This window comes from Leopardus geoffroyi, chromosome D2 (genome assembly GCF_018350155.1).
Source record: "Leopardus geoffroyi isolate Oge1 chromosome D2, O.geoffroyi_Oge1_pat1.0, whole genome shotgun sequence".
Lineage (NCBI taxonomy): Eukaryota > Metazoa > Chordata > Mammalia > Carnivora > Felidae > Leopardus > Leopardus geoffroyi.
The window spans coordinates 63,796,242-63,823,742 of NC_059334.1; the positions used below are offsets into that span (position 1 = coordinate 63,796,242).

At 39.5% G+C, this 27,501-nt stretch overlaps 1 protein-coding gene across 2 annotated transcripts in view; it reads left to right on the forward strand.

Moving 5' to 3' along the window:
- SORCS3 (sortilin related VPS10 domain containing receptor 3) overlaps positions 1–27,501 on the forward strand; it is a 593,451-nt gene that overhangs the window by 506,821 nt on the left and 59,129 nt on the right. For both annotated transcript variants that reach the window (XM_045438831.1, XM_045438829.1), the window contains exons 13-14: positions 1,561–1,652; positions 11,563–11,670. In XM_045438831.1, the coding sequence (XP_045294787.1) occupies positions 1,561–1,652; positions 11,563–11,670 (200 nt within the window). The remainder of the gene's footprint in view (positions 1–1,560; positions 1,653–11,562; positions 11,671–27,501) is intronic.

Genomic DNA, 27,501 nt, shown 5'->3' on the forward strand with positions numbered 1-27,501 from the left:
CTGGAACATCAACTCTTCTGGTATATAAACTCCCAACAACAAACCATTGTCCCTCCAACTCAAGAAATAGCTCACCTGGCCAGGTGACCACCGCAACATCCCTTCCTTGTGTTGTCACTACTTTGGTTTTCTTTTCTCTTTTTGTAAATAGCTAAGGATTCCAGTTTCCACTCCATTACTGTACAGGACACTTGTTAGCATTGGCCAAAATGATAGAGAGGAAAGTGTAGATAACGACTTTTCTCTTTACCCCACGGCAAGAATCTTCTTGTACTCCTCAGCCTCACACTTAAATCCAGCATCTCCATTATGTGGATTATCACAGAGCCTACCTTTGAGCTCGGGAAAGAAAATTCTGTCATTGTAAGCCCAAAGTTCATGTTTATATATGATATATAAATGAATCACCCTGAGGTCCTTTTTTGCATTAATACTACCATTAGTATGGACATTCTTATTTTCTTAAAAGACAAATGTGAGAAAGGAAACCAGTTGGGAGGTTAGGTTTTCCTCCATGGTGCTCCCTAAGGCAGACCCCATCCCTCCTATTCTCTCCCTTTTAAATATGTTTAGACTCCTCACTTTTTCTACTATGTCTCAGTTAACCCAGCATCCCAACCTCTCCTTCTAGGCTGTAAGAGCCACCACCAGTGGTTAAGAGCTAGAGGGATTATCCAATTCTAGTTTCCTCTAGAAGATCTATCATAGGAGGTTGGTTCTCTGCTAGAGAAATGTTTTTTTTTTTTTTCCTGTTTCAGGTTGGAGATATGATAGTTGTATATAATAGAAGCATTGAGTTGTGTGGGATTACATCTGAAGTTCTCATAGCTCAGAGCCTGGCATCATAGTAGATGCTTAGGAAATGCCTATGGATGAATGGATCACTGAATGCTTGAATGAATTAATGGTTGCATGAAATGAGTAATGGACAAAAGGATGAATCAAAGAATGGATAACTCTACATCCCTGGAAGCACTGTATTCTAATACACCTTCAGAATCTGCAAGGGCCAAACTTAGGCCTTCATCCAGCTTGCACGGAAACCTAGGAGGCAGTGTCTCCGTCTAAGAACTCAGTCATCATGTCTAGAGAAATTGTCTTTACATTCCTAGATAATTAATGAACAACACTGTAAGGGACAGACCATTTATAAATGAGCAAAAACCTGAATAGTTGAGAAAGGAGAGAACTGAGTAGTAAGTTACTCAAAATGCAAAGATGGGTAAACATTTTTAAGTCATATTTTCCTTTGGGTTACCTAGCTGAGCATGCATCTTGTTGTCTCGTCTTCTTGTAGCACACTGTATTACACACTGGACACAGTACTAGTGGAAGGATCCCTGGAAATTCCGTTGCAGTGAACTAGGGAGAGTTATTTGTTCTCTGCAAGTCCATTTCCTTACCTATTGAGTGAGGATGATAGTACTTGCCAAACTCCCTGGTAGGGTTGTTGGAAGTCTCAGCACCTAGAGGAAACAATGTATGTGAAAGACTTTGTAACAAGCCCTGTGCAAATGTGAGGCATTGCTATGATTGTTGTTGTTGTTGTTGTTGTTCCAGATCTTTGATGAAGAGTACAATGTCTGGTTCCTAGACTGGGGTGGCGCCCTCGTGGCCATGAAACACACACCTCTGCCAGTCAGGCATTTGTGGTAAGGACAGCTCCCTACCCTATTAATAAGCTTTTTTTTTTTCCTTTTAGTGGAAAGTGTTGGGACAAGTTTTTCTGCATGACTTTGTACCCATCTACCCATTTCCTCATCCATTTATTCACCCATCCATCCATTTAATATACATTCCATCATCTAACTCTTAGGTAGCAGTAGTAGACCAGATAATTTAGATGGGCAGGTATGATAAATAGAGTAGGGTGGTAGAAACAGTGCTCAGATAAGGCAGAAAAGAGCTGGAAGGACATGTGGGCTCAAGCAGCCAAGATTAAGAATCCAAAATACAGGATATAGAAATTGCTGCAAGAAACTTAGGTTCGTGTAGCAGATACTAATTTCAGTTCTAGATAAGTTGGGTTTGAGATGTCTGTGAATATTCAAGCAGAGATGATGATTATTTGTCAGATATATTCATCTGAAGGTCAGGACAGAGGTCTGGGCTGACACTCTAGACTTGGAGTCATTAGCCATTAGATGATAGGTAAAGCCATGGCAGTGGGCTCAATGGCTCAGAAGGATAGGTACAACAAGGAGAAATCAGGGATTTATATGGACATGGTTGAATATCAACATACAGAATGGGAAATAAATTATGGAACAGACAAAGAAGAAGTAGCCAAAAAGAAAAAAAAAAAAGCAAAAAAAAAAAAAAAAAAAAACAGGAGAAATGTTTTCATGGATGCTGAAGAAAGGGGTGATCAATAGCACCAAATTCTATAATTGGACCAAATTAGTTATGGAATGAAAAAAAATGTAGGATTAATCAATGTAGAGTAGTAGAGGAGTTCAAACTCTACTTTGTCAGAGTAGATTCAAAAGAGAAGTGGGGTTGAAAGATAGATTGCAATAGTTTTATGAATGAAATGAGTGATGAATGAATGAATGGTAAGCAATGGAGTAAAATGGAGACAGTGGAGATAACTCTTCTCAGTAAAGTAGATTATGGAATGAGGTTGTGTGTATATATGCAAGACCCTCCAGTGAGGACAAAGATCTGTGAGAATATACGACGACGATGATGATGATGATGATGACGATGACGACGACGACGACTGATGCTGTTGTTTGTTCTTGCTTTTGGCAGGAGATAAATAAGTATCATGTGCATTTATATGCTGAAGGGAAAGGATTTCAGACTTCACATGCAGCAAAGTGAATATTTGAGACTGAATATTTGGGAGTAGAGGGTCCTATCCAGAGTACAGTTGTTGGGGTGAACCACAAGTTGGAGGATGGACTCTGGCTTAACTCCCAGACCCTTGATTTTGAGAGACTATCCCTTTTAAAGTAAGAGTTTTACTGGGAAGTATCAGACTGTAATCAGGAAGAGGCATAGGATTCCCAGGTGCCAAATTTAGGCTTCAGCCACCTTGGAAGGACTTACAAAGTTTTCTCTCAGTTTGTCCTTTTATTGGGTTAAACCATATGAACTTGCCATTTTTGGGGGGTGAAAATAGTCAAATACGGTCCGTTTCTTAGAGCTGAAGTTAGCATGAAGTCCAATGGTTTTACCAACTGCTATATTTTCCTATGAGATTATGAGATTGAATTTTGAAACGATACATGGAGCCATTTGTAAGGAAAAGTACTAACTGATGAATGAACGTGTAAAGGTTCCCATTGTAATTGTTTATCACCCTGTTACTACTGATTATATACTTTTTGGGTACAATCAGAAGACCAAAATTACTTATACTAATGACAGAATTTTTTGAGGAATTCTTACATTCCCGACAGCATTCTAAACCCTTTAGTAAGTTAACTAAGTTAGTTCTTGACACAACGCTAGGTATGTGGGTACTCTTTTAATCACATAATTATAATAGCATTGAAATGCAGACATAATAAATACTTTGCTCAAGGCTACACAGCTAGTACCTGGCAGCACTAGGTTGGGTCTCTGCTGTGGATGCTGTTCTGTTTTAACTGAATTTTCCAGATCTTTACTGAGTGTACAGAGGCTTATCACATGGTCCTAGCCCTCTAGGAGATCATAGTCAAGATAAGGAGCTTAGACAGTCTATATGTCACCAGAAATCCAAGCAATGCCTGCTAAAGCATGCTGGCCCGGTGCGTTGTTGGGATCTTAGTGCAGGATGGAGTCCTGCCCAGTGTGTAAGGGATCTTCGTGCAGATGGTGACAGGAGAGTTGATTTTTGTGAAAAAGATGCCAGGAGTCAGAGGATTGATGAAAGCAGTCAAGGGAAGGGAAACCCCTACTAAAACCTGGGATTCAGGAAAATTGGGGAGTGTTAAGAAAATATATCTGATTGGAATCAAGAATGTGAGTAAGTTAGGGTGGGTAGGACTCATTGGAGCTTAAATCCCAGGTTGAACCTGTAAGTAATCTCTTTTATTGCAAAGACCTGCCTCTTTGTGGAGGGAAGAGTTTCTCCACTGAGGATAGAGTAGGACTTGCACTCTCAGAAAGGATTACTTGACTCTTAAAACGCATTCATTTGTTTATTTGTTTTTTTCACCAAGAAAGGCAACATCTTTAGCCCCTATCAAAAAATTGCATTTATGTCTCAATGAGAGAATTGATAAATGCCCTGCAGACAGATATAGCTGAGCAGATTTCCTCCACTTAAGTCTTGAGAGAAGGGGGGCGATAGCCCCATCTCACACTTGACCATCACCCTCCTGCTCTTTCTCCATTATAATAGGAACCTAGTACTTACTTAGTGGTTGATTTCTAGACCCTTTTGCACAACAGTTTCCTTATTCTAAGGAAAAGAGGAATTTGGTGGTGTTGTTTCCTTTGGGGTACAGAAAAGGAGAGGGTATTTGGCATGAACTAGAGAGTTTTGGTTTTGGTTCATCTTACCATCCTTACGTCTGACTGTTCAGTCTGTTCTGCAGCTCTTTCCCACCCAAGACCTGATCACTTCCCAAAGGAGCATTTATCTGGGAATTTTTGGAGGGAAACCATGCATGCTGGGAAAATTTCTTAATATTCTTTCAGGGATACGTATGTAGGACAAAATCATGTCTCTCAAAATCCTCAGTACAAAGTTTGAGTTTTCCCTTGTTCCATGAAATATCTGTTTCTTTGTTAGAAAATGTTTTCAAAGCTCAGGAGAAAATAGCTGCATTCGCATTGAACTTCCTCTTACAGTAACAGTGATAATACTACCTTCCATTTGCTTGCCTACTCCAAGTTACAAAGTATTTTTCAAATGAAACTTTTGAGATAGCATTTTCTCCATTTAAAGGATGTTGGCACTGCTGTTTGTCATAAATGCTACAAATATTTCCCTGAACTTGGACGCCACCCATGATTTCTACTTGCTCGCATACCTATGAATGCCTGTCTCTGAAATCATCTCTGCAATGGTTAAATACCAGCTATTGGGGTCATGTGTTAGAACACAATAAGAAATACCTTATTCAAGAATTCTCCTTTGCACTTCTCTTTCAAAGGCTAAGTGAGTATTTTGTAAGGACTTGACCATGTCATTATCATCAGTGTTCCCTTATGAAATTCTTGACTGATATTTGTCTCCTGTTTATGAACTGCAAGCTTGTGAAACACAAGCAGTTTCTTCATCACCAGTAGCTTCTAATTAAGTCACAGCTTTCAAGGTAAACAAGTAGCTCATTTTAAATGGAAGAAAAGTTAATCAGTTCATTGTTATTTTCTGTGTAGGCCTCAAACTGACATTATTTTGTACATAGATGTATATGTATTCACATAGAAAAAAACAACACCAGCCTACACACTCTCACACAAGGGTATAGTGGTTCTCAAATTTAAATAATAGCTACATTGCCTTTCAGAGAAAATAGGAGTCATAATTGAAAAGCTGAGGAAACTTTAGCTAGGCTAATAAGGCATGCTGTTTCCCATAAATTGAAATGATAGGTAGCTAGATATGCATGAAGACAAAACAGCATACAAATGAACCCATCTATTTGTGACCATGTACTCTTGGATGCATAGAGATTAGAACCTAAGTGCTATTTCAGGTAAGCCCTGCATCCAGCATTATCTTTATACCATAGATGCATTAGGGTAAAGTGAATAATGGAGCCCTATGGAATGCAGTGCTCTAATGAAAACTCAAAATAGTCAGAGCTACTAATCTGCAGGTAGATTGGGGTCCTACTGTTTGCTTGCCCTGACAAGCTGTCAGTGTCTCCTTTCAATAGGATGTTCTTGGAAACAGGAAATGAAACATCACCTGGCCTTTTTTGTTCCTTTGTTTTTCTATAAATGGCTATGAGTGTTAGTATTTTGTTCAGAAAAACATTCACATGAAAACAACAGTTCCAACCATACATGCCTCTGAAAAGGGAAAGTACGTGTGCTATTGTGAAGAACTTCCAGGTGGCTAAAATGTTACCACCTCATGTGTTTGTGACAAAATAAGATGGAACAATGTACCTCACCAAAGGGAGGACACTGATTCTCTGGGGAGGACTTCGTTGTCCTTGGAAGATATCTTCCTTTTAGTGGATCTCATCTCAGTATTATAAAGTCATAGATGCTGGAATAAGGAAAGGTCTTAGAGAATGTGTAGTCTGGTTTCACACCTAGTGTAGTAGCCACCTCTTGGACACCCCAGAGGATCACCCTACTTCACCACAATACCGCAGTGCTAAGCAACTCACATATACCCAAGACAGAGATTTCCCCATCTTGTATAATGTCTTTAGCTGTTAAAAGATTGTTTTTAGGTTGAGCAGTAGTGAACCTACTATAATTAATGTCCATCATTACCTGTTCTGCTGCCCAGAGCTATACTGAATAAGTGGGATCCAGCATTGCACATAATTAAAGAATTATATAGCTGGAAAGGACCTCAAGAGGTCTCTTTGTCTAACCTTCCTCGGCTCTAGAAAATGATCAGATATGCAGCTCAAGACTGATTTTATGCATTTATGCACTTATTCCTCGTGCATTCATTGAGCATATACTATCTATCCAGCTTTGGTTTAAGGGCTGCGCTATAAAAATGAACAAGACAAATACTTGGGAGCTTAAACTATCGTGCAGAAATATTTGACTATTCTCTTTAAAACCATTATGAGAATGGAAATATTTTCTCTTTTATCTGTATTTTTAATTGATATTTTTATGCATCCAACTACTTATTTCTTTCACAGACATTGCCCCTTTTCAGTAGTCAACAAATAGCGTTTTGTTTAATTAAAGCTTTCTTACTAAAAAAAAAAAGTAAAAGACATGATAATTAATTCAGCTCTATTCTTCTTTACCCTAAGCCATCTTCAATTCATATAAACTGTTTTCAGAACAACCTGGGTTTTTTTTTTTACCTTTAATCACATTGAATGTCAGTTTCTCTACAATGATTGTAACTAAACACAGTATTTAGGATTTAATAGAAGGATAGTTTTTTCTATTATGCATGTTAGCTATCTGTGAACACAGAGTAGACTCACATAGACTCACCGTGGCTTGATTACCTCTTATAATAGCATCATTTCTAGAAAGTATGATTGACAATGACCCCAGTTGTTTCCAGCTTGAGCTTACCATTAGTTCTTCTTTTCCTTTCTCTGACTGTGGAGTTGTTTTTTGTTTTTTGTTTGTTTTTTCTAATTAAGCATTCTGTTTTAAGTTGGCCCTACCTTATAAGTGACTTCTAAATCTACATTCCCAACATTGATTACCCCCCAGAAGTTTAGATCCATCCATCCAAAAGTCTCCTTGACAATGTCTCAACCTGGAAGTTCAAAAAGCACCTAAACCTTGATGTGGACCAAATAAAAACAAACAAAAAAAGCTTTGCATCTCCTTTTCATCCCTTTTCCCCATCTCAACAGCTTAACCCTAAAAATCTGTTGTTCACGATTTATTTCCTTTGCTCAAGCAACCTGTATACATTATATTGACTCCACCTCTAAAAGTATCTTTTCCATCTCTTTCTCCACTACTATAACCTTTGTCCGGGCCCCTGTTCTTACTTGGTATCTTCCAATTGTTACACTTTCCCTCAGCTCATCTCCTTGCATCCACTTTGAGTCCTGACAATCCATTCACTATAAAGAAATGAAAATTATGTTTTAAATTTAAAGCAAATTATATCTCTCTCCTTGCAGATGGAAACAAGGTCCTTCATAGTCTGTCTGGTCTTGTTTTCTGACTCCATTTTCCTTCTATAATCTACTTTCCCACTGATCTACAGCCATTGGCCATCTTTCTGTTCTCCCTTGTGAAAGCAACTTCCTTTCACACTAGGTCTTACCTCTGGAATGGCTCTTACTTGGGTCTAATCAGCTTGTTCCTTATTATCATTCAGACCTCAGTTGAAATATAACCTCTTCAAAGAGGACTTTCTTAAACTTTCAATACAAAGTAGCTATTGTGGTCACTCTCTACCACATCACTTTGTTTTAATTGTCTTCATGACTCCTATTTGTAACTCATATTTTTTATAACTCATATTTTTAATCCATTTGTCTGAATATTGTTTGTGTCCTCAAATTAGAATGTAAGTTCCACTTACACTAGGGCCTTCCCTTTCTTGTTCACCATTAGATCCTTTAAACAGAGGCCACTGCCAGACCAGATACAGTTAAGCATCATATATATTTATAAAGGAAGTGTATTTTATTTTGATTTTGTATTCTTGTCTTGCCATTATTTAGAGGTCAGTTGGAACTTTACACCTGTCTAAGTATTGGAGACCCTAACAATTTTCAGTTTCACCTGTGGATCTAATAAAGAATTCCCAATTCCTTTGTCTGGGCCATTAATGAGTTATTGAACTGAGTAGGGAAAAGAAGGTGCATCCCTTGGGGATACCATTCACTATGGTTACTTCAAAACATTAAAAAACCTCTCTGTAATCAAAAAAGAATAGCTCACATAAATGGCAGGCCATCCAGACCCAAATTTCTGATACCCAAGAGATTAAATTTTCTAATGTCATATTTTTTGGAGTTTGTTCAGGAGTTTTGTTTTGTTTTGTTTTGTTTTTAATAATTACCTCAGTTCACAATATTCAAGTGTTAGAGGTTCCTGATCCCATAAAGTCACCAGTATGGCACAGTCGTGATCTTCCAAGTGGTAGGCTGACCATAAATGAGAATCACGGGATCCATTCCTCACCCTGATTCTATAGGGATGTCTCCTTGCTTATGTTTATAAGCATGGTTTGTAATGGATTCTTTGGATTTTGGTTATTGTATATGCTAGCTTTCCCACGTGGATTTTGGCATTTCTTAGTCTTTCTTCTGATCTCATTCTTCCATCTAACCCATGCTTCTACTCCTTCCACATGAACTCAGTTCATACAACAGGCCTTTTATTTTCCAGTTTTTCTTTTCATCTTGGGCTTGGCTTTTCCTTGGAACTTCCATCTCAGAGCTAGAAGGCTATGATGGTCCCTCCATGTCTACTCTGTGATGTCTCATCCATTGTACAAAGTAATAATGACTATCTTCTGCCTTGTTCTCAATGGCAGTGGTAGGAAGGCTCCTCCTTCCCTGGGACATTGGTAGCACCCACCATTATTTTCTCTGCTAGTGTTAATAAGTGATCTTCACTGGTAAGGAAATTCAGAGGACGAGATAGGACAGAGGCCTTCATCTCACTTTGGCTTCTTCCTATCAGTATAAAACCCAGTTTATCCAAAGTCACCCAAACAAATAACTAAAGAAATGCTTGCTTATCTCCTAGAGCTATCGCCTAGTTAACTAGTTAGTGGCCAGGACATACTCGAAAACAACTATGATTATTTTAGGAACTGAGCAGGTCAATGGCAAGAAAGGTATGAAGTTCATTCCCAATTGTGCTTTCATCTTCACCTTCGAAATAAGAAACTCATTTTTAAGAAAAGCAGTTCATATCTACCCAACTTTCTCTAGGTCAGCTTGGATGATTATGTAGCTTTCAGCCTATTTAAAAAAAAAAAAAAAAGTCTGAAATGACCAAATTCTTAAAAGTTAAGGAGGTATTGTTTTTTTGTTTTTTGGGTTTTTTTTTAACGTTTATTTGTTTTTGGAAGACTGAGTGTGAGTGGGGGAGGGGCAGAGAGAGAGGGAGACAGAATCTGAAGCAGGCTCCAGGCTCTGACCCATCAGCACAGAGCCTGACATGGGGCTCAAACTCACGAATCATAACCATGAGATCATGACCTGAGCAGAAGTCAGACGCTTAAATGACTGAGCCACCCAGGTGCCCCAAGGCAGTATTGTTAACTATCATCATCATGTTACATGTTAGATCGCCAGAACTCATTTATCTTGCATAACTGAGACTTTGAACCCATTGAGCAACATCTCATTTCTCCCTCCTGCCTCCTCACCACTACCCCTGGAAACCAGCCTGATTGTGGTAATCTTTTCATAATATGTACATATATCAAAATATCACATGGCACACTTTAAATGTATATAATTTTTACATGTCAAAAATAACTCAATATTTTAGAAAAGTCAAGACAGACACAATTTGTGAACTCATAAAAACTTAAGTTTGGACTGCTTTTCGTTTTTTGTGTGAATATAGACTTAGGTGTATCATAAATTCAGAAATTGGTTAAGAAAGGACAAGACAAAGAGAAAGAGACAGAGACAGAGAGTCTGAGAGAGACAAAGAAGTAGATATGTAGAGAACAGGCTGAGTAGGTTGACCAGTAATGGAGAGATTCCTGCAGCCAGTACATGAATGCCAAGATAAATCATGCTTGAAAAAAGTGGATGGATTGGAAGAGTGCCATTAATCATTCTTTATTTCTTTCATTAATTTATTCATTTAACATTTATATAGTGCCAACTAGGTGCCTGTTTTTCTGCTAGGTGCTAGGAATGCAAAAATGAATAATATGGACTTTGACCTCAAAAAGCTCACAGTTCAGTGGAAAAATCAGACACGTATTTATCTAAATGTATATGTAATATCATGTAAGAAATCTTATAATAAAGATGTGTGGGTGGTGTTAGGAAAGCATTCAATTAACAAGACATACATGACCCCTGAACTCTGAAGATTATTGTTTTGAACTGGTGGATTTAAGATCCATTAAGAAGTTATCACTCAGCACTATGAGAGGAAAAGCCTACAGAGTTCCTATAGTTGAACTCAGAGAATCCTGAGTTATGGAGTCAGGGAAGAATTAAGAATTAATATGGCCAGGAGGAGGGAGCACAGGGAATAAAGCAAATAAAGCTGCTTTGGGGAAGAAGGAGGGTCAGGTACTTGACAATATCAAGAAAGGAAAAGAAGCAAGCACGCAGAATTGCCCCAGTCTCCTCCACTAGTAACCTTCTCTTTAAAGAGTTTCAGGTGCTGTGTCCACAAAGGGCCAGACCTTTCTCTTAGCACTGGACAAAAGATGGGATAGTATTGTCTAGAATGTCTTTGACACTCAGCACTCATCTCTAACAGCTCCTTAAAGTGGCACTGGGGAGGGAAAATGATCCTAACGTTCATTCTGAACAAATAGGAAATTGCTTTTCTTAAGGTTTGATCTGAAAGACACACACCTCCCCTCCCATAGGCTACACCCCACACTACTCAATTTATCTGTGTCAGAAACTCCAGGGACTGAATTGATTGTGCTGTAAATTGAACCTCAGTTCTATTCTGAGTACTTGAAACGTTACACTCCATCCACTAAGTCCTCCTGCTTGGGTTGGTTGGTGGTGTCGGTGTGTGTGTGTGTGTGTGTGTGTGTGTGTGTTTTGATTCTAATATGTTGAAATATTTCTGCAGTCTGGTGCTATCTCTGCCTGGGACAGGAATTACAGTTTTGATCAAATCTCATAATAATATAGGGAGATGCTGAAGATTAATGCCTATTGATAATTCAAACTGCCAGAAAGTGAGATACAGAGGAGAATTTAATAACCTGAAAAATTGTTGCAAAAGAGTATGGTTTTATTTTCAGCTGTCTCTTCCATGTACTTGTTTCCAACCCAGGGTGAGTTTTGACGAGGGCCACTCCTGGGACAAGTATGGTTTCACTTCGGTTCCTCTCTTTGTTGACGGGGCTCTGGTGGAGGCGGGAGTGGAGACCCAAATTATGACGTGAGTACTTGTTTTGCTGTGGCCAAAAGGAGTTCAAGAACTGGGTTCTGTTTCCACTGAGGCCACGGGTTTTCCCAGGGAATCCAACACCAAAGCATTTCAATCTGGTCCATAGTTTCCTCATCTGTAAAATGGAAATATGCAACCTTATGCCCACTGATTGGGAAGGCTACTGACAGCGTCTGAGAAGCTAGGCTTCTAATTGAGCAGTTAAGATTTCTAACAGAATTTAAGATATTGTAAATTTCCATGTGTCCAAAATCCAAGCAAATGGAAAACTTCAGTCTTTAGACATGTTTTCTTTCCAAAACTGTCCAGTAGGGGGCGAGGCACAGGGACAGAGCAAACAAAATAGCCCACATACTGAAATAAGAGAATATTTTAAGTACTCCTGGAGCTTGTGGCACGCGTGCACACGTGCGCACATACACACGCGCGCACACACACACACACACACACCACGGAGTTGTTGTTCTACTTCAAGTTAATTTGCTGTGAACATTTTTGTATATCCCTTTACATTGAGAATAGATTATCTTAAGGCTTTAACAATTCCTGAAATATTTTCTGAATGTTAAAGAAAATAGTAAGTTGCTACGATTTTTTAAAACTCTATATAATTTTAATTCCTAAAAAGTTGATCACCTACGTGCGTTTGTGTGCATGTGTGTACGTGAGGGATATGGGAAGATAGTTATGGTAACCTTCTACCAGCCAATACCACCCTCGCCTCCTTCACTTTCAAGTGACTAGAACACTCTATGCCTTAATTATCACTGAATGGAATTGAGGGAGTCTTCTGGGTAAGATTAGGGGGAATCTGCCGTGTCGTGGAGTTGGCACAGAAGGGCTCCCAGAATGCTTCTCTGCTGGTTTGGGAGAAGAGTCTGGTCTTCCTCCTCTAGGGAACACTGCTGTTCTTTGAAACTTTGCGTTACAAATGTCTTTATGGTTTGAATCAGTCTCTTCCAGTATTCCTTAACCGGCTTTGAAGGGAAGGCAGATACAGGAGCAAATGGCTAGTTCCGTGTCTTATCTTTTTCCCAGGGTATCATTTAAAAAATCGGTCTTGGGGCGCCTGGGTGGCGCAGTCGGTTAAGCGTCCGACTTCAGCCAGGTCACGATCTCGCGGTCCGTGAGTTCGAGCCCCGCGTCAGGCTCTGGGCTGATGGCTCAGAGCCTGGAGCCTGTTTCCGATTCTGTGACTCCCTCTCTCTCTGCCCCTCCCCCGTTCATGCTCTGTCTCTCTCTGTCCCAAAAATAAATAAAAACGTTGAAAAAAAAATTTTAAAAAATCGGTCTTAACTACAGCTATGCAGTTGTGATCAGAGGTCATAAACTGGCCACCAACTTGACTCCTCTGCCGTGTTCCACCCCTCTACTTCCATTCTCACACCCTAAGTGTTGACCAGCAGGCACACACACACTGGGCTTTCAGAGTGACAGAAAAAAACTGACAAAAATGACAGAAGAAATGGTGCACAAGTGGGGGAAAACAAACAAATATTATAAATGGACAAAATCTGATCCCAGGTTTAGGGCACCCGAGTTAGAATTCTGTAGAATCCTGTGGCTGTGGATTACCTGTCTGGTAGCTAACCACGCTATATCTTCATTTCTTCATTTTAAGACTGAATCACTCCTGCTTCTTTTAAAAATGTTGAAATCCTAAAACTCTTTGCCTTTTTAGCAAATTTAGCAGAAGCCCTGTAAGGGTGTCATGTCCACAGGACTTGTATACAGAAATAGTCTAGGATTTCCAGTATCCTCATTACTGGGGCGGGGGGGGGGGAAGGTTTATAATAGAAAATCTGAATGGTTCCACAAGAATACCTTTAAAATGTTTGGGACAAGTGCAACAAAGAGTGATTTTAAATTCTCTTTAATTCTCTCCGAATTTCCCAAATTGCCAGGAAAATATTATCTCTTAACTCCAAGGGCGGTGAACTGTGTCTTTTAAAGACTCAACGCACATTTTTGAGCTTCTGCTACGTCTTAGGTGCTGGGTTGGATCCTGGAGCTCTGTGGTTGAAAACTGAAGGATACGATGTCAAAGCCTATGTAGAGCTGCTCTGATTCTCCATGGGGTATATTATGTTGCTAACTGATGTCTGTAGATGCGAACCTGTGTTATGGTAAGACTTCTCTGGACAGTTCTCTCATAAAAGATGAGCAAGGATTTCCTGCAGAGTTTGTTGCTCAGGATGTAAGGTTGTAATCTGAGTTTTGTCCAGGAATTTCTTCCCATTTTCTTAAAATACACCCTAAACAGAACTGTCTCACTGTCCAAATTTCTAATGAAAGTTTCTAAACAAACAGACTCTGTTGCTAGGCTGAGAAATCACTTTATTAAAAGTTAACAATTCTGTATTCAAGTGTAGCTGTACAAGCATACACAGTATTTAAGATACAGTATATTATTGATGCTTAGAGTCTAAAGCTTCACCATTTGTTGCATATGCAGCAATAATGTATGGTGGAAGTGTGAGTTCTGGATGTTCAAAGGAAGCATCATAATATAAGTTGTATTTCTAAGATACAAATGATTTAGTAAATCTATAGATATACATCTATCATAAATACATATATGCAAGTGTATATAAATACAGATGCATACACATACACATTTACCTATACATGTATGTATAGATAGAGATAGGTAACAGATACAAGTAGAGAGAAATCTCAAGGATCTAGGGGCCTGGTATGACCTTTATAGTTATACTGCAAAAAAAATAATAGTAATAGAAGTTAAAAACATCATGGGGCACCTGGGTGGCGCAGTCGGTTAAGCGTCCGACTTCAGCCAGGTCAGGATCACGCGGTCCGTGGGTTCGAGCCCCGCGTCGGGCTCTGGGCTGATGGCTCAGAGCCTGGAGCCTGTTTCCGATTCTGTGTCTCCCTCTCTCTCTGCCCCTACCCCATTCATGCGCTGTCTCTCTCTGTCCCAAAAATAAATAAACATTGAAAAAAAAAATTAAAAAAAAAAAAAACATCATTGGTGCCTCTGTGGTAGATACTGTTCTAGATGAACAAATCAGAGAAATTCCTGTCTTCATAAAGTTTACCTGATTGTACATTAAATAAATGTGACATACAAATGACTCTGTCATTTTACCCAGAATACTCTGCCAAGAGATTAAAATGTTTTCTTGTGAATTCTGGGAAGCATATGGGATACTGGGAATACCATCATCTTTTTTCATGAAGATCTTTGACATGAACTAACTTTTCCAAATTATTTCCTATCCTTCACTTAATCACTAGCTATAGAAAGAAAACCTTCCTCTTTTCTAGGACTTTACATGTCCATCAAGGATTTAAAGTATTGAATTCTAAATTCCATAAGGCAAGTGTGCATTCAAGAAGGTTGTAGATTCTGCTTGAATTTATCAAGCCAGATATGGCTGCATTTCATAGTCAAACCTGACATAGTCCTAGAATTTGGGCAGTGAAGGTATACATGGTCCTAAAGTCAGGTGTTTCCTGCTTTTGTACCAAAGATAGATACCAGTCCCCTTTTTATTTTGTTTTCCTCTCATCCCATAATGTGATTGATCCTGCATTTTCTTGTATGAGCCCTCTTTGAATGCATTGCATGCTTATCGTGGGCATTGCTTTGAACGATATCATATATACACCAGTCTCTACATGACCTGGCATTCCCCAGCAAGTTTAAGGCTACATTTTAAATTCTGTGTTCATCTAATCTTACATGGTAATAATTTTTTTCTCAGCTTCAGATAGAGTTGAGCTCATCACATGGATACGAAGGAGATTGACCTCAGGGCCAAACCATTTACCGAAAAGACGAGATAGCACTCCTATTTTTCTTTCCTCCCCACCAAGACTCCGCAAGAGCGGTCACAGCTTCTGCCCCTTCTACCTTCTTTATCAAGATACTTTAAATGCTAGTAAGTAGCAAGAACTAGGGGACGGCATCATTGCCTTACATGGGATTTGGGACAGACAGGTATTTTCATGAAATTAAGATGCGTTTGGAAGCAGTTGTCCAACCAAGTATGAACAATTCAGGCTTCCTGTTTTTAACTTTTCATCAAATTCAGAGTTTCTCTAGTATGAAAATAATCGAGGTTTTGTCAGGGTTCTTCAGACAGCCACAAGTGTGAGCCCTGGAAGGATTGACAAGAGGCAATTTTTGTCTCTCCCTCAGATTTGAAAAGGACTTTAAACCCAGGTGGCTCAATTGGCTAACCAGTGCTTTCCCCTCATGGAATGACAAGGACATGGAGGGAAGCAGGAGCTCAAAAAAATTGATATACTCCCTAAGCACTGTGAGGGCAGGGAGTCCATTTGGGGATAAATGTGCTTCCTCTTGTCATTTAACCAAAAACTTACTAATAATGTAGGCTGTTTGAATTCTGTATTTTTCTCCTCGTGCTTAACCCTAACTCTGTAGCTCAGCTTTGGTCAGGGAGAAAGAAAGGCTAGCTCATTTTCACTGAGGTTATATCGCTTTATCTTGCTACCTTCATTTAGAGGATGTAAATATTTATCAGGATACAGTGGTTAATTTTGTGTCAGCTTGACTGGGGCCTCTGGGCGCCTAGATATTTGGTCGCACATATTTCTGTGAGGATGTGTTTGGGTAAGATTAATATTTCAATCATAAAGCAGACTGCCCTCCCTAATGTTTGTGGGGCTTATCCGGTCAGTTAAAAGTCTGAATGGAACAAAAAGGCTGAGCTTTCCCTGAGCAAGAGAGAATTCCTCTTGAGTGGCTGGCTGCCTTTGAACTGAGGGACATGGCTTTTTCTGTCCTTGAACTTCAACTAAAAAAATCCACTTGGGTTTCGAGCCTGAACTACTCTATCAGCTCTCTTGGGTTTCCAGCTTGCTGACTCACCCTACAGATCTTGGGACTTGTCAACCTCCATAATTGTGTAAGCCAGTTCCTTATAGTAAGGAAATCTCTCTCTCTCTCTATCTCTGTCTCTCTCTCTCTCTGTCTCTCTCTCTGTCTCTCTCTCTGTATGTATGTATATACACACACATATACAGCTGACCCTTGAACAATAGGTTCGAACTGCACTGGTCTACATATATGTGGATTTTTTTTCAGTGAATACAGTACAGTACTATAAATGTATATTTTCTCTTCCTTGTGATTTTCTTTTCTCTAGCTGACTTTATTGTAAGAATACATTATGTGATACATATAACATATACAATATGTATTAAGTGACTATGTTATCAGTAAGACTTCCAGTCAACATTAGGCTATTAAAAATTAAGTTTTTGGGGGGAGCCAAAAGTAACACACAGATTTTTAACTCTGCAGAAGCTTGATGCCCCTAACCCCCCTGCATTATTCAAGGGTAAGGGTCAACTGTATATGTATAACTTATTGGTTCTGTTTCTCTGGAGAGCTCTGAATAATACACAGTTTATAATTGAAAATTGTGTAATGAGCTTCTAATATGTTTCAGACTCTCTTAGAGGGTATTAAAGAGGTAAATACAATTCTTTTTACCTTCAAAGAACACTCACACCAATGTGTTTGGGGAAGGAGATATACCAATCATCAAAGAACCCTGGTTGTATACCCAGGATATGAGTAAAAGGAAGTGAAAACTTCACACATACAAGAAAAAAAGTGATGATTGAGTTGGTCTTGAAATTTCATAGCAGTTCACCAGTGGAGAACCAATTAATAGGTAATGGAATATAAGCTCAAAGAAAATACAGATTTTTACAGTTTTATTGAGTACTGTAACCTCAGTACTCCTCCTGAAAGAGGAATTGCCACATTGTAGAAAGTCAGTAATTATTTGTTGAAACAATGACTGATTTCAAAACAAAGAACCAAACAAAGCAAAGTGCCACAAAAGAGCACATGGCTGGGTCTCAAGGGATTGATATTTTGAAGGGTCTTTATTTATGTTTAAGAATTTGACCTGTATCCAGAGTGATGTTCTTGAACTTGAAAATATGGTAATGCCATTCCTCTTCTCGAAGCCCATGGAAGTCTCTCTATTGCCTTTAGGATTAAGTCATTGAATAGTCTATAAATGTCTATACTTGATCACATGTCTGGATCTCATTTCTGTCCCCCAACACTGACCACTTTTCTCTGATCCATTGGTGACTTCCTGCCCCTGGGTTTTTGTATATCTGTCTGGAATGTGCTTGCCTTCTGAACTTGAACAACCAAACTTCTGGATATCTTTCAGGTCTCAGCTTAAGTATCAGCTCTTCTGGCACATTCTTTAGCCCACCAGATCACATTGAGGACCCTCATGCTACATGCTGTCTTAGCCCTATGTAGTTTTCCTTCACCATGCTTTGGACAATGAATATTAATGAAAATGGCATTGTTTTTCAGTAGCTTCCTCCTCCACCTTCATCTGCCCTTGATCCACAGACACGTGTGTGTGTGTGTGTGTGTGTGTGTGTGTGTGTGTGTGTGTAAACACACACATATGACTTTAAGTTCTGTGAGGGAGGATCTTTGTATATGTTGTTCTTTGAGTGCTATATGTTTACCAGTTTTTAGGATATGATGGTGTATATGTCAGTGATTAAATCAATAAATGAATGAATTAACAAATGCATTTTATGGTCCCCAATAATCTCACCACTATTGTGATTGTAGTGACTTATCTGGACTCTGAAGTGCTATGCTCAGAATCCACTAGTTGCAAGTAATGAGGGTCTGGGAGTTGAGTAGGAATCAGCATTCTGTGTGCAGAGGTGTGTATGGAGTATGATGACACAAGGGATGGAATGACGTGTGGCCACCAAGAGGCAGCTGGAGAACGAGAACCAAAAGGGGGTGATTCCAAATTTCCTCAACCATTCACAAGAGTCTGCCCAGCTTCCACTTCTCCTGAAAGCCAGTGCTTGGGGAGCATGGTACCTTCGAACATGAGCTCTACAGGGAATTCATGTGGGAGAGACAGTCCCCAGCTTGCAGGCATGGGGTTTACTTACTTTCATTGCTCTTTTTTCCCACCGTCTTTTCAAATGTTATTATTTCGGCATCTCCCTGGTAACCTTGACAGGAACCATCTAGTCTAGCCTAATTCGTTGTGAAATGTGACCATTCTTATTACTTAAGGCTGAGAACGGGACTGGATGATTGACAAGCAGAGGGCCTACTGCCACCTCAGACAGTGGCTCTCTACCTGATGGGATGAGTTGCTTGCAGCTGCTGGAGTGCTTGGGCCTCTTTGGTGTAGTATTTGCCCCCAGATAAGCACACTAAGGAGAACTCTTTTTTGCTTGACTCAGATGTTGAATCAAATGGAGAAACACTGCTTTCCTACATTCTCAAAGCTACATTTGAAATTCTTTCTTGATATAAAATATTTGAGCCCATTGGCTGTGATTTAGCTGATCTTTAACAAGAGCAAGGGAGAACCTGATCGTCTCTCGGGGGAAAAAAAAATAAACCAGAAGGAAAGTCCTGTTTCCCTGGAAGAAAGTGGATGCTTCTTGCCAGGCGTAAGAAGTACCTTCTTACCCGTCTGTGTCTGTTCAACACCTTCTTTTTTTGTCAGGTACCTGAGCACTTTCTCAAATTGGATTTTATAGATTTCTCCCAACAACCCTGCTGTGTAGATCAGATTGTCATCACTCAGCAGATGAGGACACTGAGGCTCAGAGAAATTCACTGCTCACCTCACAAGTTCAGTAGGAGGCAAATTGAGAGCAAGGACTGTGAATTTCAAATGTCAGGCTAAGAGCTGAAATTTGAGGAAAGGTAGTAGAATTCTCCAAGGTTTGTTCAATAAAGGACCATGGTGTGTGGGAACAAGAGTGACAGGATGCTAGCTATTCACTAAGTATTGATGGATGGCCACTGTCCTCCAGGCACCAAGTCACAGAAGACCCATTCAAACACAACCTGTTTGAAAAGATATGGTGAACATGTGCTAGAACTGGAGAAGGATTACATTGGAAGGTATGGGGCAAATTGTAGTTGCTATGAGACATCAAAGAAGAGATTGAAGATAGAATAGCTGGAAAAGGTTTTGTGACTCTGCAGACAAGAAGGAGACAGGGAGCATTATGAGCAAACATGGAGCAGTAGACCATGCCTGTCCTGCAGAGGGGACAGTGAGAGGTAGAGATACTTGCAGCAAATTGTCTAGGGCCAATTGCCTCACTGACTCCTTGTATAAATCCAATTCTAATCGGCATAAATCTCAGATCCATTGTTCCACTAGTGGAACGAATAGCCATAGTGAAGGGGGAGAAAGAACATTTTACCTAGAAAATTATACAAACCCCAAAACTGCAGAGGTTAAAAAAAATGAAGACCTTCTTTCCACTCACGAGACTGTGACCACATGCTTAGCAGGGAACATGCCCTTAAATATAGCCTTAGTGCCACGCAGAGACCCAACCCTGAGCATAAATGCATTGTTTAGCCTCTGGTAACTGCATCTGATAAAGTCGTTGGAAATGAACCAGTGCTGCTTCCATTGATCTGTTTTTCAGTTCTCTGCTATTTGCTGGAAGAACCCGATTTTACTTTGCCCAAAGTAAGTCATTCGAGTAATCGGTAAATCTAGTGGAACTCTGAAGTCACTGCCTCTAAGGCTGGCTGCCGGGTTCGCATTCTTCAGGTTGTCAACAGACGTCCATCATTTCAGAAGCACACTCCTCCTTGTGCCAAGGAACACAGAAGCAGAATGTATGCCGATTGTAGGGGGTTTTAGGTGATACTGGGATGTACGGGAGGCTGGCAGTAGCCTGGAAGGAAAAGATTTATTTTGACCAAAAAACGACTGTGTGTGATGGGGTGATGGCCAAGAGCATGGGTTTTAGAGCTCCACACTCCAGGGACAGGGCTCAGGTTTCCACTTAGCATCCATGTGACCTTGGAAGCCTTATCTGCTCTCCCTCTGAGTTTGGGTTTCCTGACATGGATGTGAGAATTAAGTGGAAATAAGCTCCACAGAGGAACGTTAGAGATGTTTGTAATCTCTCTAGTCTAATGAACAAGATGTGAGTCACTTGCAGGGAAGAACTTTGGCCAACCAGATAGGGGTCCACAAAGATTTTCCCTAATGATTTTAGACTTTGCTGGCCACAGGGTCTTCGATGCAACTACTTGATCCCCAATCTAGTGTGAAAGCAGCCAGAGCCGTTCACAATGTGCAAATGAATGGGCCTCAGTGTATTCCAATAAACCTTCACTCATAGGCACTGAAATTTGAATTTCTTGCAATTGTTACATGTCATAAAATACCATTATTCATTTGCTTTTCTTCCCCTAACATTTAAAAACTGTTGTTAGCTTGTAGACCTTCCAGAATAGATAGCAGGCCAGATTTATCCCACAGGTTGTAATTTGTTGACTCTGAAGGACAGGGCACATGGAGCTTAATTTACTGTGGCTTGTTACAAACCTAGTGTGAATCTTTGACACAGTTTCTACAAACCTCCCCTTCCCATAAACTCTATCTCTATTGCGCTCCTTTATGAAATATTGAATAGGCAAATCATTTGGAATGACTTAGAAGTTTCCTCATTTCTTATTCTACCCACATAGGCAGCTCATCTCTTTCAGGAAGCCCTCCTCAGCTCCTTCGGCTCTTACTCGTTCCCTTTCATTGAATTTCCTTTCTTAAGGTGCAGGGTTTGGCACACAGGTGTATTTAGTGTAGTCTGCACTATTTTTAATGGAGTCAAAATTTGCAAAGTTGGAAACATCTGGCAGCATTGAACCTGAATGCTCATAGTCCAGAAGTTTTCTAGAGCTGTATGACAGCTGCCCTTTGGACTGGACATGCTATTTCCTGCCCCCCTCTGTCTCCTGATGTACATGTGTCTGCTCCAATTCTTCAGCTCACTCATGGTCCATTCAAGCTGCCCTTCTGGCTCCTGTAAGAGTTCCCATTTGTGATTTCCAATATAGATTCTACGCCCACAATTTCATACCTGTGTTGTTTCTTGAAGTTCTCCTTGAAAGTTTCAAAAATGCAGTAATACAAAGAATAATCTCATAAGCACCTATGTACCAACCCCTTGGAATTAATATTATGTTAACACACTATGACTCTGGCTTCAGATTTGCTTTAATCAATGTACAGGGCATCCCAGTAGAGTTTGCATTCTCATTATTGCCCATTTTCAGACCCTGTTTTTTTATTTCCTCGACAGATCAGTGACTGCCATTAATTTGATATATATCCTTGCAGTGCGTGTTGACACATTTAGTACATATTTAATTATCCACAAACATATATGTAGTATTGCTTTATTTGTTTTTGAGGTGCATAATTTATCTAAATGCTATCATTCTCCTACATGAGTCTGTCACTCAATATTATCTATCTTGGGGCATATCCATCTGGTCCAGACACTTTTAATGTTGTATGGCATTCTGTCATGATATGAATATGTGCTGCTTATGTCTCCATTCTCCTATCAATGGACCTTTAGCTTATTTCAAACAGTTTTTTACACTATTTCAAACAGTATTCTTCTATCTCTGTGCATGCCTCCAAGTGCCTAGATAGAAGTCTCAGAGCTACAGACCTACAACTGGAATTGCTGGGTCATGGCGTATTGTTATCATCATCTTTACTTTTGCACGGTTTTCTAATTGTTTTACATATTGGTCATTTTGGTGGTGGGAGTGTGAGGGATTTTTTAGTCCATCAGAGTCATAGAGTTTACAGCTGTCTTATTCATCATCTCCCAGAGCCGTGGACATGGAGGCTTGTGCACGATTGGTACTCATCAGATACATAGGGATTGAATGATACCATTGGACTGACGGGCAAATATTTAAGGGTAGGGGTTGAATTTTATTCTCTTTTGGATTCTTTTTATCTCTTGGTTCAGAATTTGACACAAAGTTGGAGGCTGAGAAATATAATGCCATGGGAAAACCAGGTGGCACTCCTTCTCCTTTCTTCCAGCTCTTTCTATTCCCATGTAGTCCCTCTTGTCTTGAACATCCATCATCTCCTTGTTTGCATCTCTTAGGTCCCCCTTCATCCACCAACTCCTGACTCATCTTTCACAGGTCCACAGATGACTGGTTTCTAAGCCACTGATACAGACTTCAAAATTCCAAATCTTAAACTCAAAATTTCAAATGTTAAAACTTTAAAATGTCAAAACTAAGATTTGAGAAAGGAATCAATGTTGTTTGGACACAGAAAGAGTCTTTAAATACTTGTAAAAAATCAGCTCTCTTCCCTTTGCCTTGTCGGTTCCAATGCTAAACCTTCAGTTTCTTTCTCAATTTCCCCTCCACCCTCTGCCTCTTCCAGGACTTACTTTCAAGCCTGCTAATCCCTGCCTCTGTCTGCCATCTCACAGATCGGAGCATCATGCAGCTAATACAGGCTCTGTGTGCAGGATCCCTTGCTGCTGATCCCCTGCCTATTTCTATTAAGGTCTAGTTCCTGTCACACTTTCACTCAGTGTAATTCTGAGGCAGCTGCTGACCTCCTTTAGTGCTAAGCCCATCTACACCCTAATGGGAAAACAATCAGGTGGCATGGACACACACCAGTAGCCAAGGATGTGGCCTAAATTTCTGGAGACCAACAACTGCGGGCTGCTGATGGCTGGCCTTCTCAGAACACTGCTCTTTCCGCTTTGATTTGAAATAGGTCCTCAGGAGCTTACTCCATGGAAGTAGAGAGGAAGGCTTATGGGGCAGGAAGCAGGAGAAAGCTTGGGGAGCCTGGGCCTTCCACAGAGAACTAGATATTTAGAAAAGGACTCAGGGAACCACATGTATTGAGCCTCTATTACAAAAACTTATTAGGTCTTTATTCAACAGGATGCATTGCATGCTCACTACAAGATAGGCACTGTTCTAAGAGTTCCAGGAGCTGGTCTAAGACATACACAAGGTAGTCAAAGGCTCTTCTGATAGGAAGTTTATGTTCTAAAGCCTCTTCCACACCCTACAGAAGAAAGAACAGTTTCGTATGAGGTTTATTTCAGGTCTAGTGCTATGGAATCTGTTCTATAATCTGATTGTGAGCTTTTAATGGTGGTAGTGGTGATGTGGGCACACATGAGATAGGGGAGGGAGAGGAGAGGAGAAGAGAGGAGAGATTGCTGTAAACCTCAGGGCACCTCTAACTTTCAGCAATTCTGACCCTGGCTGTGGTTTCTCATTATTACTTGTATCTTAGTTTGAGAAAAAACAATACTGTGAATGAATTGAAAGTAACATTACAGATTATTAAGAGTGGTTACCTCCAATGGGTCCTTTATTTTCTCATCTATACATTTTTTATAGTTTTCTAATTTTTGATAATGAGGAAAGAGAAATCATTTATCAAAATATACACATGAGAAAAAAGTATCTCCTGGATAATGAAAGGAGCTGCATTTAATTATATTTTGGTGATTTTGTAGGTCACACTCTACTTTTGAGGTTGTGACCTAAAGGAAGGGAGAGCCTTAACTACCCACCATCACTTTTCAGTGCTAACTAATGCCCTGAGTAAATTAATACTAAATCATTTTAAATAAATAGGCTACTGGAACCCAATCAAAAACAAGAATGGAAAATAGACAAACCCCACTCATAAAATAAAAATTCAGGAAATTGCTAGATAGTGGCTTCTGATGAAGCAGTGCTCTAAATAATTTCTTCAAGGTCATCTGGTTAATTTATGATGCATTTGTAAGTTATTGTGTATTTTAAAAATTAATGAAAGATTTAATTATAGCAGGGTTGCCTGTGACCTTTTGTGAAATGACTTCATCATAAATCTGCAGGCATTTCAGAACTGTTTTCCAGGTTTCTAATAATTTGCTCTCAAATTAATGACATCCAGCCAGTGAAAGGAGTCAAGCTTGAGTAAAAGGATTGAGTTGGGATTTGCGGTTTCCTAGCAATGGCTAATTCTAAGTCCTGGTTGGGGTTGGCAGCGAAGATGGTGTGTGACTCACAGGAATCCACAGCAGGTTTAACTGTTTACTTAGAGAAATAAATCCAGTGTGTCAATAGGGGAAATTGTCGGTAGCCAGACTAGCTTATTGCAGAACATTTTATTTAGGGAATATTTTTCTGCATATCCATGTGGAGGTAACACCTGGACCAGTGGGAAAATTCTTTTTCCCTGGTAACCATAGTCCTTCTCCCTCATTTATAAATTGAAGGTCTGTGTCTATCCTCCAGCCCGGTTGCCAGCTACCTGTGAAGCTGAACTTAGACTCCATCACTCTGGGATCTCTGACCTTCACCTATGGGATCTCTGACCTTCACCTAACTTAGTGAGAAGAGCTAAGCTGCCTTTGGAGGAAAGCAGGCTCACTTCCTCAGAAACCAGGGTATATCATTGTCTGTGTCATTCTGATGATTCATTTGATTCAGTAGAGTGTACAGAGGAATGCTATATCTTAACAAATCAAAGAAAAATTCTCTCTCTTAAAAGAACCTGGAGCACTTATCTGTAGTTCCAGATTGGCAGGCTAGAGTTTGGAAAACCTGGAGCATCCTTTAGACACAGAAGCCTGAAGGAAAAGCCAGCAAAATGTAGAAGGAAAGTCTTGGCTGAAGACTTCCTTGTTTGCCACAGCCCTGAATATGATCTCTGGTGTACCCTTCATTCTTCCAGTAATGCACTACTGTCACCCCTGGCAAATCACGGCTCAGCCTGCATGCTGCAAAGGCTTCCCGTGAAAAGTAGTCAACGTGGGAGGAAGAGCTGGGTTCCAGGAGTCTTGGGTCCTAGTTCTTTGTGTTCTTGAGCAAACCACTACATCATTGTTTTCCCTAGCCAGCATATGAAGGGGTTGGGTCAATGATTTGTCCCTAATGACCCTTGGATGACTAAGACTTTATAATTCTATTTGTCCTTTTTCATGCCCAAAGGACTCCCAAATAGAGGCAGAACCAATGAAGATTGTCATAGTTCAGGTTCAAGTACATAATCATCCACATAGTTGATGCTTTAGAACTTGAGACAAATGGGGTCATAATTGAAGCTCTCTGGATATATCTTCTCTGCAGATTTTTCTTCCTTCCTCCAATTGCACTTTCAGTTTTATATATTTCATGGGGTTTTTGTCTTTTGTGCAAGCAGCCTGTAATGAGCTGTTGTTAAGGGGACCCCCATGCCCAAACCTCAGTGACAAACTGTGCAGTCCATGATTGCTAATGAATCATGAAATACTTAAAAGAGATATGGGCCTTGCTAAAAGCACAGTGCTGAAAACTGTGTTATAATATTAGCAGCAACTGCCTAAGTTGGACTGGCTGCCACACCTACTTGCTCTATAATTCTTTTTGGATGAGTTATTTAACTTGAGCCTTAGTTTCCCTATCTGTTAAATGAGAATAATAAATGAAATGACATAATCCATACAAAGTGGTTAATGAACTGTAAGGGTTCAATAAATAATCACAAATATTGATATTCCTGATTATTATTGTTATTTGACTGACTTCTAGAGTGCCTACTGTTTGCAGTCTTGTAGAGATCATGAGTATATAAAAGCATAAGGTACACTATCTGCCCACAAAGTTCTCAGTCATCCAACAAAGGACATAAAGCAAATTATCATAATTAGATGCTATTACATAAAAATATTAATAATTTAAAATTATTTGCTTCTTAGTTTATACAAAACACTATAAATATATGACACATTTAAACCTCAACACTCAGTTAGGTACTGTTATTATCCTCATTTTGCACATGAGAAAATGGAAGTCTAATTAACGTGTGTAAAGACTTTCATTGGGTCTGGGATTGGCACTCACATCTTGCCCTATCTGATAATAACACCTGTGTGTTTAACTAGTTCATTCTGCTGGCTCTCAGACAATAAATATATGACAAGGATGGCTTGTCATAAGTTGCAAACTTTTAAGAGTTTAAAATCTAGCAAGGAGGATAACACACTTATGTACATAGTGTATTAATTTTGATACCTTCTGGAAGTACTAAGGGTAATACCCAAAGTACAGAAAAAATGCTACAAAAATTCAGAGGAAAGATATTTTTTTTCTTCTTAAGGAAAGGAGTGGAAGAGGAGGAAATATCAAGGAAAACATAATAGAAAAGTTAGCATTTGAATTAAACCTAATAGAATAATCTATCAAGAAGATAGAATAATCTCAAAATCTGTAGTGTTATGATTACATAATGCAAACATGTACAAAAAACTCGAGGAGATATGGAATATTTGCAGTATCATAGGAAATATTTTAATAATTTTCACATGGAAATCAATAGAACAAGGAGTCAAAAAGGAGTCAAATCAAGGAGTATGATTTTGGTGTGAATACTATTAGTAAGTTTTATTTAAAAGACCTGTATACAACTTCTATTCAACAAATAGAGAATATATTTTTTTTAAGCAAACATTTAATTTTTTTTAAATTGACCATACACTGGGCCCCATGGAAATTATGGACTAATTCCAAAGAGCTGATATAATTGAGGTCATATTATCTCTAAATGTTATAATTAGATCAAAATATTAAAATAGAATTATGATAAAGAAAATAAAGGAGAATACATCATATGTTTGGAAACAAAAGCCTGGGTCATTTGGGGGTAGTTTTGTTTTTTAAAGAAGAAATCTAAACAGCCACTATGAAATATTTAGATTTGAAAAACTATCCCTCCTTTCCTTTCACTCCAATGCATTATTTCCCATCACCCCCTCTACTGCTTGACTTGAGACCTGCAGAATGAGTGGGAATTGGACAAAATCAGATGTGGGGAATAGCATCCCCAAGCAGAGGAAAATCAGGCACTAGGAAATCATGCTGCTTTTGGTGGAATGAACAGAATTATGCTTGAGCGCAAGTAACATGGAGGAGAGCAGGAGATAATATTACAAAGATAGATGGAGGCTACTGTAGGGTGG